Below are 15410 nucleotides of genomic sequence, written 5' to 3' on the forward strand. Positions count from 1 at the left end.
ACTCAAAATGCGCTCTTCGGAATATGGTAAACTTTGCCTCTGAAGGTTGTTTTACTGTACGACGGACAGCTACCAAATTTTGGCCAGGGACGTGGACGTTGAACAGTTTCTAATGAGGAGCTGGATGCTGCAAGGGGGCCTGACTCAGGATCGTGGAGTACAAGAAAGTATTCAAACCAGATGGACCATGTCATTGACAGCAAGGCAGCCTGTTTGTGTGCAAATAGAAAACTACTGTGGTGTTTCAATTGTGACCTCCCATCAACATCATGAGCTATCAAGTGTATGAAATAAGTATGAATTAAGAGAGATACTAAGGATGTGCAATTCTTTGTGAAAACTCAATTGAATAACGAGATAATAGCTAGACATAGAGGCTACGATACGAACGCGAAATTGATCACCACGAGTATTTCCGCGGGAATACTCACCGCGAGCCCCGAAATGGCTTTATTGCGGGTGGTCAGCGCCAGGGACCCCAGTTTGGCCGTCCACCTATGCTGGCGATGTGCAGGAATCGGCCATTGGCGTGGAGCATGCCCGGCCCCTCAAGGAACCCTATTTTGTTCCCGATGCAGAGTAGTGGGGAGACTGTCGGCGCGGTACCTCTGCCGTCCGGATTTCAATATTCCGTCCTGTTGTCCCGTCCCCGAGTTTTTTGTTTTAGGTTACCGTGCCCACTCTTTTCTTTCCGAATAAAGGTGTGTAACGAAGCTTTAATCGTGCCTAATTATTTTCTCTCGTTAGGGAATTTGCCGGTAGGCCATATTCTGTTTTAGCGTTCCAGACCGCCGCCATTTGCTGGACCTGACAGCCGAACACCTGGGTTTATCACCTTCGACTGCGACTACTTCCGAGGCTACCGAAACCGACCGTCCGTCCGTTACCGCCGACATCGTCCAGACGCGAGATCGTCTGGTGGCGCCCGAGTCCGCCCGTCCGTTCCATGTACCGCCATTGTCCACCGTCGATTACCGCTGAATAAATTGAAATAAATACGTAAGGTGTATTATAAGACTAATTATAATAGACTCAAATAATAATCACACTAATTGGGTTTTAATTCCGACAGCACCGGCCTATGCGCGAACGGCCAAAGTTCGTCGCGTAAATTTTCGCGCCCGAAAACAATTACATCAGGTGTTTAAAATATCAGTGGCGCACTAATGAAAGGGAATATATATATATATATATATATATATATATATACACACACACAATATGCCGCAGAGAATATGTACTCATAGATTCGGGAGTGTGGAGGGTACGTGATACTTCCCTGCAAAGAAAGACTTGATAACCTGTTCCTTAAACCCTATGTACCATCATGGTAGTTTTCTGGACGTGGGAATAGAAATGTCGTGTACTGAGGCCGGGCCATACCCCCAAACCCCGGGTGACACTTTCCCCTACAAAACGTTCAGCAAGGTGGCTTTTGGGAAAGCATTTGTCAAACCCTCTTTTCCTACAATAACCGTACACACCTGGGGTTTTAGAATACCCCCCCCCCCGGCACCTTCAGGTCCATTTCCCAGTGAAGGAGGTATCGGCAACTCTTTTCTTACAACCCTCAGTACTTTTATCATAGTTTTCTGGAAATAGCAATTGATGTGCTGTGTACTGTCCTCCATAGAGCGTTTAGCCTTCAAGACTCTCATTACAGTTAGAAGATTATCACATCTTCTTCCCCAATTATAAATTATGCGGAGAATGTAGATCCAGGAGGTCTGTATAGTGTAATACCTACTCCTCAACAAAGAAGGACCTGACAATCCTTTCCTTCGCATTACCCTCAGTTCTTTCATGGTGGTTTTGTGGAAATGACAATAGAAGTGTCGTGTGACTACTGCACTACTTATTAATATCTTATAATCCTTTTACAAAACTGTCATGGGTTAGGGTTAGGTGGAAGAGCAGGACGCGATATCTATCGTCGACTGAACCTCGCCCAGCTCTGTTATTTATAAGTGGTAGTTTTTAAGTAACATTATTATATATTAGCCAAGAGCAATAAAGACAATTTATTATTATTATTACTGAGGCAAAATCGTGGTGTGGGCGAAAGTGATACCGGAGAATCTGGGCACAACACTCCCCAGCACACGGCACTTCCACTGCCATTTCCATAAAACCACCATGAAAGTAGCGAGGGTTACACGGAGACATCGAGTCTTTTTTTCTCTGGAGGTATTACTAAACGATATTCCGTACAGACAGACAGATGGATAGATATACCGGCAGGCAGACAGGCATATGACAAAAAGACAGACCGACAGAAGACAAAAAGATAGACCGCCAGACACACGGGCAGACAGACTGACAGACCGACCGACAAACATGTTGAATCTCTCATGGTGATTTTCTGGGAATGCCATACCTCCCAGACCCCTCGGAACGTATCACCCCCCCCCCCCCCAACGTTTAGCCCATAAGGCTCGTATGAGAGCTCCTGGAAAAATATTATCAGATCTTGTTCTCCTAATAAGTACTGCAAAGGTCGTAGGTTCGGGGGTGGTTTTCTGGAAATGGAAGTGATGTGTGCTATAACTTTCCCCCTCAAAACTCTTATGACAGTTCTTGGAAAATGATTTTTAAATTCTCTTCTCATTTGACCAGCATTCCATCCTTTTTAAATCTTGTTAAGCCCTCCCCAAGGCAACTGTTTGCTTCTAGAGTATTTAAGACTCACTCCAGAAACTGCACTCGGTCGCCCTACTGTGATACTCGGACGAGATCTTGAAGATCTCGTCCGAGAATAACAACTTCTTGGAGTGGCTCGGTACGGTGATAGGGAAAATTTCCACCACTATGAGAGGTTTCACACTTCCGGTAGCTCTGAATTTGAATTTGTTCGAATTTTGGAGCTTTTGGAGATTTTTGGGGGTGCGCAGTCTTGACAATCGAGAGTGTGTAGGGCAATTTCAAAATTCGAGTAAATTTAGATATGGGTAGATTTTGGCGTGCCGGGGTAACATGAGCTCCAAACCGCAGAGTAAGATGCAATTCGACCGAATTTTAGTGCGCGAGTTTCCGAAGGAATCGCCTAATTTTGATACACTTTGGGGGGGTTCAGGGATTTTGATTGACATTCAAAGAAAAATGGTTCTCTTAATTAATACAGAATAGGAAGGGATTTACTTCGGGGATTTTTAAAAGGCATTCGGGTCTGGGTGCGTTCACTGTGCGGCGAGGGTATAGGTAATCTGGGCCAGTTTTAGAAGAGAACGAGGCACCGCGTAATTGGTCGCGAGAAAAGAAATTTCATTCGGATTTCGCCAGAGCGCTGGGTCCGAGAGGCGTCCACCGTAAAGGGTGTTCTCTAAGTTTTTCTTCAAAAAGAGATGGTTGTAAAGGAGAATATCATTCACCTTAGGGTTGTGATAACCCTTTTGACGGCTGCCTTGCCGTTAATTTCAAATTCTTTGATCTGCCTAATTAATTGTCACGAGTGTGGGATGACTTTAGTAACGTTTTTAAGGCTATTTAAATAATATATGGGGGGTCCATGAGGCTTAGGTAACCCCATCTTTCTCTTATAGACGTATATCAACAAAAAGTTCGTCTTGTGCCTACGAAATTTATCATTTACCGAACCCCCTGTAGAAACGATGACAAGTTGCGACGGGCCAATCGCCAGATGTATATTGTTTAGAGGTATTTTATGTGTGTAAATCATTCGATATTAGACTAAAAAAGCGCGTTATTTTACACTTATTTTGCAAAAGGTATTGTGTCATATCCACAGGTTATGTAAACGCACTTGTAGATATTGCATTGATTGCCGATCGTTGCTGAAATTTGTCAAGTAGACAACCTACTTAGGTGGGTGACTTAAAATGTAATAACGAGAACAGAGATGACTACGAACCTTCCAAGAAGAGACACGTATAAGTAAATAGTTAATAGAAGAAATGGTTGTTATTAAAAGTACTACCTAATGACCCTCCGAACATAACAAAGGGGCCCATATTAAAATGAGTCGCGTATAGTTGTATACTCGCTCACGCGATGATGTGGCAGTCTACATGCAGCAACGCTCCCTTCAGTGCGCATAACCAACCAACTAGTGTGGCAGTTTTCGCAAAGCCGGTGCCGGTGAAGTTGGGCTGAAAAGTAATGCGGGGGTGAGTTTTTGAATTTTAAATCTTTTGGTGCATGCATCATACGCAAATTCGCAGTCGTGCCGTTTTTATCGAAAAAATACTATTTCGTGGATATACGAACAAAATGGCGTCCCCTAATGTAAACAGAACGGGGTTCTGCTCCAGCCGGCTGGCCATAGATCGAAATTCGTATTGATTGAAATTGTTTAATTAATAAAATAAAAATAAATAAAAATTCAAATATTAAATTCCCGATGTTGGGTATGTAGCCACCTCCACCGTCTGTCAAATCCTCGGTTGACCTTTGACTCTGGTATGGTGTTTTGTTTTCCCCAACTCGGAACGTGCGGTGGATGGGCAAGTGCTACTAGTTCGCTGTGACGATAAGAGTTATTACCACATAAGCCCGGATTCTTATCAAGGCTCGAGGAGGTATCAGGTAAAGGAAGTATCGGCAGCTTTCAATACAATACAATACAATGATTTTTATTGAGCAGTAACCGACATTTTACAACATTTTGTATTTTACCGGCTTTCCCCCAGTTCATTTTGTCGCCCCGTAGGTTGTCTTCTTGCATTTGTTTCCCAGTGCCGCTTAGTCTATTGGCGAGAGTAGGGGGAGTCGTTCCTAGGGTTGAATTGAATTGTTCCCGAAAATATCCGCTCGGCACGCGCCCGGGTCTAAGCGTTTCTATGTCTCCCCCTCCTCCCGCCGTGTATTATTATGCTAAAAACTTAATTATTCTACTTAATTAAACTGTTTCGAGGGGCGCCGCGGTGCCCCCGTCCGCAGTTGTCAGGGGTTAGGCCCCTGCCGGTGCTTCTTAAGAGAATTTATGTAAACCCGCCCGAAAGTGCATCAATGTACTCCGGTCGGGTTGTCGGGAGTGAGGCTCCCGCCTTCTGAAAAACCTAATTATTTCATTCTAACTAAACTGCTTCGAAAGGCATCGCAGTGCCTTTTTCCCCAGTTGTCGAGGGTTAGGCCCCCGCCGCCTCTCCTTAATCATTTGATTTAAACCCGTCCGGAATGCCTCAATGCACGTCAGTCGGGTTGTCGGAAGTGAAGCTTCCGCCAGCCAATGTCCGTGTCGTTGCAGTTTTCGCCGTGTTTATCTCGCCTCGCCTCTCGTCGTTGGTCTCGGTCGCTCTACCTTCCGGCTAAACTGGGCGAGTTCGGCCCACCACTCCTTTTCGCCCGCCAGCAGGGTGACGTCCTCCAGGGTTCTCGGCCACCTTAATCCCGCCCTCGTAAGTCTGGCGTCGGCCAGTCCGCGATGCGCCCCTTCGGTTGGGCACTCTAGGAGGACGTGCGCCGGATCTTCTCTGTCTGCGCCGCACTCGCATTCTGTATCCTCTCTTCTTCCTATACTTTCTAGGTATACACCGAAGTTGCCGTGACCGGTTAGAAGTTGAGTAAGTTGCGGAGAGAGCGGTTGAGGCACCATTTCTCGTCGTATCTGGATCGTCGGGACAAACTTGAACGTGAGCCTTCCGGTTTCGGCTGTTGCCCATTGTTGTTCCCAGTGCTGCAGGCTTTTCTCTCGCAGTTTGTTTTTTACTCTCGCGATTGGTATTTTGTCGTACGCGATCGGGAGCTCGTCGTCGGTGGCCGCTGATTTTGCCAGTTCGTCTGCTCGCTCGTTTCCTGCGTGTCCTTTGATCCAGTGCAGTGTTACGGATATTCCGACGTCTCTCGCCTCGCCTAGCTTCCTTCTTGCGTCCAGCACTAGCTCCGTGGGTCTGGCCGCCCCGGCGATGGCTGTCAGCGCCGACTTCGAGTCCGACAGTATCGACGTCTCCCGCGCGCCTCTGTCGACCGCGTGCTGCAGGGCCTCTTTTATCCCGAATATCTCGCACTGGAAGGCGGAACTGCCGTCTCCGAGCCTCGTCTTCTTGGTCGCGAGTTCGCGTTGCCCGCGGTACGCCACCATTGCCACCCCCGCTTTTCCGTCGGCCTGCGTCGACCCGTCCGCGTATTGGCATTCTGTACTATTATTCAGAGCAGCTCTGGTCTGATTCACAGTATACTATGGCTTCACGTTATGCGCAATTTGATAATACATTATATACTGCGATTCAGAGCACCGATATGGTTTAGTGTTTGTTTTATTACTAAAATCAGCTAACCACTTGTCACACCAAACACTGTTAATATCTTCACCCGTTTTTTTTCGCTTTAAATCCCTGTTCTACTAGTTCCAAATATTCGATTATTGAAAACGTATTCTCGTTACACATTTGAACCAATACCTCTTTATAGATCATTCTAGTCTCGATTTTAGTGCAGTTTGAGAACCTTGATTACACACAAACAACAAAAAATATACTTTTCTTGCAAAGGTAACAATAAAAACATACATCTTGTAAGTGTATGACAATCAAAAACCAAAATTTTCTCCCGCGCGATCTGACGTTCTTTCTGAATCACAGTATAAATTTGCTATATCGCAGTATAATTTGACTCAGGCCCACGCGCTTTATAGAACTCTAAAGTGTAAACCATATCGGTGCTCTGAATCGCAGTATATAATGTATTATCAAATTGCTCTTTACGTGAAGCCATAGTATACTGCGAATCAGACCAGAGCTGCTCTGAATAATAGTACAGAATGCCAATACGCGACCCGTCCGTGTATATTCGCAGGCGTGCGGCGCTTTCCTCCCCCTCGACGACGCTCCATTTACGTGCCGCTTTCCCGGGATGTCCCAATTCGGAAGGAAGGGCTCTTCTCTCTGCGGCGCGCCCCGGCAGTCCCGTCCTTGCCGCGCGTCTCCCCTCGCCTCTTTTTGCCCATTCTCGTCGTACGGTTTCCCTGATCAGCACGTCGATTGGCAGCACGTTCGCCAAAACTAGGGCCGCCTCGGTAGACACCGTTCTATAGGCTCGTGTGCTGCTTTGACGACCAGCGTCCTCTGTGCGCTGAGTAGTTTCCGGTTTTCCCTGACTCCGCATTTTTCGCTCCAGATCTCGGCTCCGTACATCATCGCCGGCTGTATTGCTCCCTCTAGGATTGTTACGAGCGCCGGTGCTCGTATGCCCCACGTTAATTTTGCGGCTGCGGCGATCCTGTTTGTGACGTATCGTGTCTTGAAGGTGACGCGTTGTATGTGTTCTTTAAAGTTGAGTCGGTTGTGTATGTGGATCCCCAGGTACTTTATGCTGTCCCGACAACGAATCCAGCCTCCGCCGAGGCGGAATGACGGTCCCCTCTGCTGCGGTTTTTTTCCAAAAAAGACGACGTCCGACTTCTCCGCGGCGAACTTGAGGTTGTTGGTGCGTGCCCACCCGTCCAGCGCCGCCAACGCGTTGTTGCCTTTGCGCTTTAGGTCCTTGTACTGTCGCGATCTGACGACCAGCATCGTGTCGTCGGCGTATCCGGTCATCGTGATCCCCTCCGGCAGCTGTACCTCGAAGATGCCGTCGTATATGGCCTTCCATAGGACGGGGCCGGAGCAGCTTCCCTGCGGACATCCTCTCTGCACTTCTCTCTCTACCGTCTCGTTTGCTAGCGTCACCGCTGCCAGCCGGTCCCTGAAGAACGATGCCGAGAGAGCGACCAGGCTTGGTGGCACCCCTTTTTCTCTTGAGTCTGTGCAGGGACTCCCGGCGGCCAGGCGGTGTCGAATGCGGACCGGATGTCTAACGAAATCGCGACGCAATAGTCGCCGGCGCACAGTGGTCCGGTTTTTAAAAAAGGTGGACTTAGGAACGAAAGTGACAATTTCGCTCGGAAAATAGCTATTTGTGTATTAAGAGCGCAAAATGATATATTGTCGATTGAAAGAGACAGTTGACGCGCGACGAAGGAGCGCGGCAATCTCTTGAAATCGACAATCAATTTGCGCTCGAAATACACACAAGATTTTTTCTACAATCGAGCAGTTCACATATTTCCAGAAATTTAAATTTTTCACTCAAATCATATTAATCTTATGCCCAAATGAAAGATGTCATTTACTCGTTGTCATTGGATACTCTGAGCAATGCATATTTGATTTATACTTAATAATTGGGAGAGCGAGCGTTTTTTTCTATTTTGTCGCTTATAAGCGACAAAGTGACATTCCTCGAAAAAGATGACGTTTGCGTTGTCAAATACGAGCGCAAATGCCTACTTTGGATATCGATTGTAGAAAAAAATTTTTTCCTATGGAAAATTCAATTCTGATTAACATTTGTTCAGTACATTTTTCATATAAATGCGTCGTTCACACATAAAAAAATATTGAAGATAAATATGGATGGGGGGAAAACAATTATATTAATTTTCTCCGTCCAGTATCAAAGTATAGCAGTCAAACCTTATGTTCTTGTAAGAACATATAGTCCTTAACACCACGACATAAAAACTTCTTGCGTATTCTTGCGGCCTTGGTGCCTACATGACTTGAAATAGGTATTTAAAATTTTACTTGTGGTTTTTTGTATACTTTTCACAAGTGTTTCCATGCAAAATAGCCTTACAATGTTATAGCCAACCAACGAATTTTGTTCGGTATTACATTCTTACAACGTGTGACCGTATAGGTATGTTTGTTTTTAATACGCCAATAAATGATTGCTTCGTTCGTGAAAATTCTTTTTAAATATGTTATTATTTGAAACACAAAAGTAACATTATTTTAACAAAAAAAATTAATTCCGGTGATAAATAAACCTATACAACGAAATATCGAAGGATCCTCAGTATTACAATCACTTTTTCAATTACCATTAATTTTAATCTTACAAACTACATTTTAACAAAAATGCTACAAATTCATATGTTGGGCATTGAGATAATTCTCTTAATCTTGTTCTCAATTAACTTAGTCTTTTTCCCAACGACCCCATTGCAAGAATAACAAATTTGACATGTTTGGATCAAAATCCATGTGGCCTCAGAAAAAGAATTTAACATCTTTGAATCACACACATGCGGTTATCAAATGTACATGTGAGCATCAAGATAATGCGTTTGAAAGCTTGGACAACTTGAAATTTATGTGTAATGAATAATTTTGGGTATATTTTTCTCTCAAACTTTTGATCTAGACCACAAAGAAGAGATATATTGAATTGTTACACCTCTAAGAGTCATAGGGAATGAAATATGTTAATTTCTATTATTATGAGTTCGCAGTTTTTCCTGTTCCCGATTCACTCGAAGTCCTATAACTTTTGTTCCTGTTTAACCAGCTTCCTGAAAATCAATAGCGTCCGTTCTTGATGTCCAAAGTACCCGCACATTTAATTTCAACACAATCGGCCACTTTTAAAAAGTGTTATAGCGCACACGGGCGGACGGACGAACGACAATACAAAACTATAAAGGATCTGAAGATCCTTAACCGTACCGCGCGCGATGCTTCGGTGTCTAAAGGTCGGTGAAGGGGTATTTTGGAAGCTATAGATCTAGGAGTATGCTGCCAGATTAGTATAGTATTTTATTATTGTAAATCTGTTTCTATTGCTTCTGTAGCTTCCTCAGGCAACAACAGAAGTTCTATAGCTTCTGGGATAAGATTTAATTTCTTCGCATAGCTGTATTTTGGTCGAATGTGAGACAGGTATGGATCAGAGCTTATTAAAAAATTATGGAGCAAGTCTTCATTTGTCTTCACCCTGTTGAATTTTCTTGTTTGAAATTCACGAACCCGTCTGAAGTCTTTATTTCTGGCTTCTCCCGCTTCTTCCGAAAGAATGCCAATTGGTAACAAGCCAAAATAATTACAAATGTCTGCACCATGTACAAGTAGTTTATGCACACTAGCTGGCATATAGAACCAAGGATAGAGATGAACCATAAACTCAGCGGTCTGTCTGCAGTAAATTCGAAATTTTTCAATTTTGATGGCACACCCAGATGAAATTACTTGAAGAATATCTGCAAACCGCTTCAATAGATTTTGGTCAAGATTGGTAATCTCTGCAGACTTTTCGTACTCTCTAAAAAATCTTCTAGCCGTGTTACCGTCGTTTGTGGTTCCAAACCCTTGCTTGACCACATCCACAAGTAGCCCCATCTGCTGTTTGAATTTCTGTTGTATCAATTGTTTCTTCGCCGCTTTCAGTTCTTTGTTCAAACCTCGTGCACTCCACAACTTGAAATCCATGTTATATGAAATGTGTAGAATACACTCCATGCAACGAATCCACATATGGAGAGAAGAAAGTCCATATTTGTAAACATTTTCCTGAGCAGGTCTTGAAAACACTTCTGAGAGCTTGTTCATTTCAGTGGGTTTAGCAAGACAAATATTACAAATAGATGCAGTAGATGTGTCTGTAATAATAGTGGACACTTTCCCATCGATCATTGTCATGTGAAGCTCGTGACTATCTCAATCGCATTCCATTTTGTAGGTATCAAATTCTCTATTTCTTGATTCAAAGCAGCTTCTTCTTGCTTAATGTATTCTGCAGTCTCCTTACAAAATTTAAACTTAATGGGCCTGCAATAATGAGTTGAGGAAGGCTTTGGATTCTCCCATATGATGGAGGATTTGGAAACCAACTTCAGTGGCACTAAGCTAGCCATAAAAATACTTGAATCACATAAATCCCCATTTTCGCTTCGTTGCTTCTACGTGCTTTGTGAAGATGCTCCGTCGAATCCCCATTTACTTATTAATTTCAAGCCTTCAGATGATGATGATTCCACTTTACTATCAACAACTTGAAGAATCCTTTGGACAGTCAAATCCAACAGTGCTTGTAATTTCACTCTTGCTCCCCTTTCAATGATCTCCAAATCTTGTGGATAACATCTCTTTTTAGCTTCAAGAAGATCGTGATACGAAGGCAAAACTGGAATTTCATAATCTGACAGAGCCTGCCTTAAGCACAAGTATTTCCGTTTGGACAAACTCAGTGAAGTATACAATGCCAGTGCACGATCTTCATCAAAAGTCGTTTTTTGACTCTTGTTAAACAAAACGTTCCGAACCACTTTAACCTTTTATGATTTTTTGTTAGGTGTTCTACAACACATGTAAAATCATTTTTCTGCTCCATCTTTAACCTCGTCACTAATGCAAAGGTAAGTTCTTCTATGGAATAATCCAAAAGGGTTTACGGAAGTTTCGCTCCCAACATTTTGCCCCTCACATTTCGCCCACAGTATTTCGCCCCCGGGTATGATTCGCCCCCATCAGTTTTGCCCTCGCACAGTTGACCCCCGGGAAATTTCGCCCCCACGCATTTAGCCCCCGAATGTTTCACCCCTACTTGTTACTTGCTCATAATAAATTTAAAAATAGTAATTTTAATCGAACTTTTTTAGCTTCCTGGCTCGAGTTAGGTGGCTATTGCGATCGCCATTTTTTGGACATAAAAATTTTACCAAATGTAGACGTTTTAAATCATTTTGAGCAACTTTTAAAGAATAAAATTTTGTCCGTGTGTTGTATCTAAGTATGTACGTACGTTGGCGATTTTCGACAGATTTTGTTCAAATTTTGGATATGTAGCGTATATTAGGCATACGGAAACGAAAAATTACGAGCCGGATTTTCGAAAAAAAATTTTGGAGCGCCACAACGGCATTGAACATAGAAAATAGAAACCTAAAATTTTTATTAAGTTATTCGAAAGATCTATTTTTCTGTGTAAACCCTATAAAAATTGTGCTAGGTTTTATTACAAAAAAAAACTGAGAAAAAAATGTCAAATTTCAAAAATTCGTTTTCGGCAAAATTAGACATGTGGTGACGTCACGGAATGCCTATAGATACCCCTAAATCGGGCAGAAAACGACCCTTCTATAAAAAGAGTCAACAGAAATATAATGTAAGTTCCTGGAATAAGTATTGCTGACTAGCAATAATGCGAAATAAATATAATTTAGCACGAACCGCGATTTTTGGAGTTAGGAAGCTGTTCTGTCAAGAATGTTGCACATTTATTTTTATTTTTTAAGCATGATGTAGGTACCTAAGTAAATCAAAAGAAACACAATGTTAGGATGTTAGGTAGGATTGAATAAGTTTGTGAATGATACAATGAATAACGTTAATAATGTATAATTAAGAACATAATACAATAAGATTGAATATGGACCTGTGCAAGACATCCACGGATGGTGATTAAAATTCAAAATTGTACGCTATACCCCTGAGGTAATCTATCAAATTTCGATTGCCTAAGTCCTCCACAATACGCAGTACCCTTGCTGAAATAACCGTTTATTTCTTGTTTCGCGCAGTGGGGGCATTTCCGGCCAAGATTTGCACCATTTCAAAGTTGTGGAGACCTTGCTGTCGTTTCAGGCAGTTAATGAAGCGGTAGATGTTAGGAAAAAGTGAACCACAGGTCTCTTGAAAGCTACGGTGCCAACCCTCGACGTCATTGTTGGTGCGATGTTGACCATTCAGTGTCCGTTGATAAACGTTCCAAAATTGAATTGGAAACAAGGGGGCCTGACGTCCTCTTCGGTTAATTCGACCAATGTAAGTGTCCTCGAAATAGTTGGCAATGGGTAGTGCTTCCTGAGGAAAGTCCGGATCGTCCAAGAGATCTTCAAATGATTGTGTAACCCTGTCAGGGGGAAGAAAAGCAAGAGAGGGTATCATTCGAATCCAACGGGAAAATTCGTGGTCATTCTGATAGCGCGCTGTTAGTCCTTCATTTTGAACTTTTCGCCAAACAGACTGTGATAGGTGGAAGAAGCAGCCCGTCTTTTCGATGTTTGGAAATTCCTCATCAAACGCCTGAATCGCAGCCTGCTCGAAATCAGTCATTAATCTTCATGGCTGAAGACCTGGCTGTAAAACCTTAATATGCTGTAGCATTCGTTGATATGTTGCTTTGGTCTTGTTTGGCAGCAAGGCGTACAGCGCCGGAATAACGAGGCCGCCGTGCACTACGTGAATTGTGTAGAGTTGCTGGAATAAAGCTGGCGCAGAAGAAAACGTGCCGTCGGCGAACCATTCCTCACTTCTAAATAATAAGTGGAGATTTTGTCTTGTTCCAAACATCAATATTCGGTTGGCTTCAATCCCTGAAAAAAGGCGGCATCAATAATTGAAGTACAGAATGTCAAAAAATATCTACTGCAAAGGATTTTCAGCGATATTGTACACGGAAGTTTAGTAATATCTAAAAGCTACATGGAGAAACCAATTTTGATACTTCCGGTTTCCGGAAGTTGCCGGAAACAGCCCTTTCCGGTGCCAACTTTGTAATTTTAAATGGAAAGGGGGATCAAGTGGAGTGTCCTTAGAAAGATCTTTTTAAAAGAAACAACTTTTGCTTAAAACGTTTTCGTATATTTTTTATCGTTTATGAACATTTGCAAGTTTAACGCGTCTGACCGACGTTCTCCGGTAGGTAATGTGCCCATGAACAAAAGAATTTCTTGTAGGTCATGCTTCATTTTAAGTCAGGAAGACATTTCGAAAATCTTTAAAGGTATATTGTTCATAAGCGATAAAAAATACACGAAAACGTTTCAAGCAAAAGTTGTTTATTTTAAAAACACCTTTTTAGCGACACCCCAATTGACCTCCCTTACCATATAAAATTACAAAGTTGACTATGGCTATTTCCGTTAACTTCCGGAAACCGAAAATTTCAAAATAGTTTCTCCATATAGCTTTTAGTTATTAATATTCCTTCCGTGTACTATATCGAAGAAAAACGGCTGGCACAGGTGGGCTAAAACACCCTGTATATATAGGTTAATTCAGAACTGTTTGATGCTTTGTTCTCGAGATATTTGTGCAAAAAGAAAACTAAAACCGCGTAAGGATACAGAATAACCCACGAGTTTTTTCCATCCCTTATTTTTTTGAGGTACACTATATCGGATATTTCAGGAAACAGAGCCATATTAGGTATTTAGCCAAAACATATTTTTTTATAAAAATTGAAAGAGAACTTACCCGAGTCCCACAGAAGAAATTGATGCAAAGTGCCGTCAATATTGATCTCCCGAAACTCCTGTGGAATGTTTAGTTGGTCAATGGTTTGAGGTAGTCTTGGCATGTTACCAACTTTTCTCATCGCACGAATGGACCTCTTCAAGGAATCTTTCCTAGGTAATAGTGCAGCAACGTTGGCGTGGGCCTCTGAAACGACCTCCGCGAGTATTTGTTGTGGCGTCTCCTGGGTCGTCCTTGCTCTGGTGCACACTTCATTGACTAGTCGGACTGCTTCGGGTCTTGATTATGAAGATTCACCACTTTGATGACTTCACCATTCATTCCTTCAGTCCATACGCGTCCTTTGCATGTTGACCGCTTTTCGCAAACCCAAATTGCATTAATGTTGTCCCTCGTCTTTTTAGAAAATAAATAGAGATGGTTTTCGTAAACTAACTTCTGTTTCCCACGCTTAGAAATAACTGAATTCATATTTAAACGGAGGCACTAGCAGAACTTCACCGTTAACTAACTGATTTGAACTGGCAATGGCAAAGCAGATTCTTTGCAATGCAGAATACCCATCTTCGTAGCCATCAATAATGAATATTACCTAGGTACCTGTTTACACAAACAAGATCTTTTAATCCTACAGGTCATTTTGTTATTGTAATCACCTCTAGGTGGGTAGGTACCTGTTTAATGGCAATGCTTTTCTTCTATTATTGTGACCCTTCAGCTTACTAAAAATAGTTCCAACTGGCCGTTTACCTCACATAGATAATTAATCAAGGTTTGGAAATATTATTTCAGGATGCAATTCCAACATGCGGATAACTCCTTAAAAGTATAAAATAATAAATATAATATATAAAGTGATAAATAAAAGTATGTTTACCATACTCTTCCACGAAATTTTAAACGGATAAAACGCTTAACTTTAAGTTTATAACGTATCATTTCTATTGGTTTTACATATCTCGGGGAATGATCATGGATTATGCTTTCTTACCTTCATACCCATAACCAACCTAATATGAACTTAGATATTGAGATTTGGGGGGCGAAACATCCGGGGGTGAAATGTGTGGAGGAGAAACTTCCGAGGGGCGAAAGTTGCAGGGGCGAAAGTACCGGGGGCGAAATGCACCTGGGGGCGAAATGTGAGGGGCGAAATGCGAGGGGCGAAATGCGAGGGGCGAAATGTGAGGGGCGAAACGTTGGGGGCGAACCTTCCGGATCCCATCCAAAAGAGTCTCCGTACGCCTTTTCTTCTGCCTATTACCCAGATCACTGAAAGGTTTTCTAATTTTAGTCGCAGTAGACGTGCCAACAGTTGTACGCGATATTGATGTCGACGGAGTCGCAGTAAATGCCACAAATCACATACAAATAGATAAGAAACGTAATATTAAAAATTGGATATATATTTAGCGCCATCCCGTGGATGCGAGGATAATT

The 15410-nt window shown here is 42.7% G+C and overlaps 2 protein-coding genes across 2 annotated transcripts; both read right to left on the reverse strand.

The window, feature by feature from the left end:
* Positions 1 to 5215: 5215 nt before the first annotated feature.
* LOC116181043 lies at positions 5216 to 10202 on the reverse strand. The gene is made up of 4 exons (XM_031501317.1): positions 9982 to 10202; positions 7261 to 7746; positions 6713 to 7219; positions 5216 to 6095 (listed from the first exon to the last, which is right to left on the reverse strand). The coding sequence occupies exons 1-4, from the start codon at positions 10200 to 10202 to the stop codon at positions 5216 to 5218; spliced, it is 2094 nt and encodes a 697-aa protein (XP_031357177.1).
* A 1847-nt stretch (positions 10203 to 12049) lies between these two features.
* Positions 12050 to 14160, reverse strand: LOC116160339. Its single transcript, XM_031473527.1, has 3 exons — positions 13971 to 14160; positions 12861 to 13087; positions 12050 to 12809 (listed from the first exon to the last, which is right to left on the reverse strand). The coding sequence occupies exons 1-3, from the start codon at positions 14089 to 14091 to the stop codon at positions 12273 to 12275; spliced, it is 885 nt and encodes a 294-aa protein (XP_031329387.1). The 5' UTR covers positions 14092 to 14160; the 3' UTR covers positions 12050 to 12272.
* Between the last annotated feature and the right edge of the window lie 1250 nt (positions 14161 to 15410).

The sequence above is a fragment of the Photinus pyralis genome, unplaced genomic scaffold, assembly GCF_008802855.1.
Source record: "Photinus pyralis isolate 1611_PpyrPB1 unplaced genomic scaffold, Ppyr1.3 Ppyr1.4_LG1, whole genome shotgun sequence".
Taxonomy (NCBI): domain Eukaryota; kingdom Metazoa; phylum Arthropoda; class Insecta; order Coleoptera; family Lampyridae; genus Photinus; species Photinus pyralis.

Excerpts from the sequence above, each read along its gene's own strand:
- LOC116181043 (XM_031501317.1), bottom strand. The coding sequence starts at position 10,202 with ATGGATTTCAAGTTGTGGAGTGCACGAGGTTTGAACAAAGAACTGAAA. Across the intron at positions 7,747-9,981 it reads GACCAAAATCTATTGAAGCG|ACATCCGGTCCGCATTCGAC; the intron begins GTTTGCAGATAT and ends CGATTTCGTTAG. Across the intron at positions 7,220-7,260 it reads CGTTGTCGGGACAGCATAAA|AACACATACAACGCGTCACC; the intron begins GTACCTGGGGAT and ends TCAACTTTAAAG.
- LOC116160339 (XM_031473527.1), bottom strand. The coding sequence starts at position 14,091 with ATGAGAAAAGTTGGTAACATGCCAAGACTACCTCAAACCATTGACCAA. Across the intron at positions 13,088-13,970 it reads ATTTCTTCTGTGGGACTCGG|GGATTGAAGCCAACCGAATA; the intron begins GTAAGTTCTCTT and ends GCCTTTTTTCAG. Across the intron at positions 12,810-12,860 it reads GAATGCTACAGCATATTAAG|GCTGCGATTCAGGCGTTTGA; the intron begins GTTTTACAGCCA and ends GATTTCGAGCAG.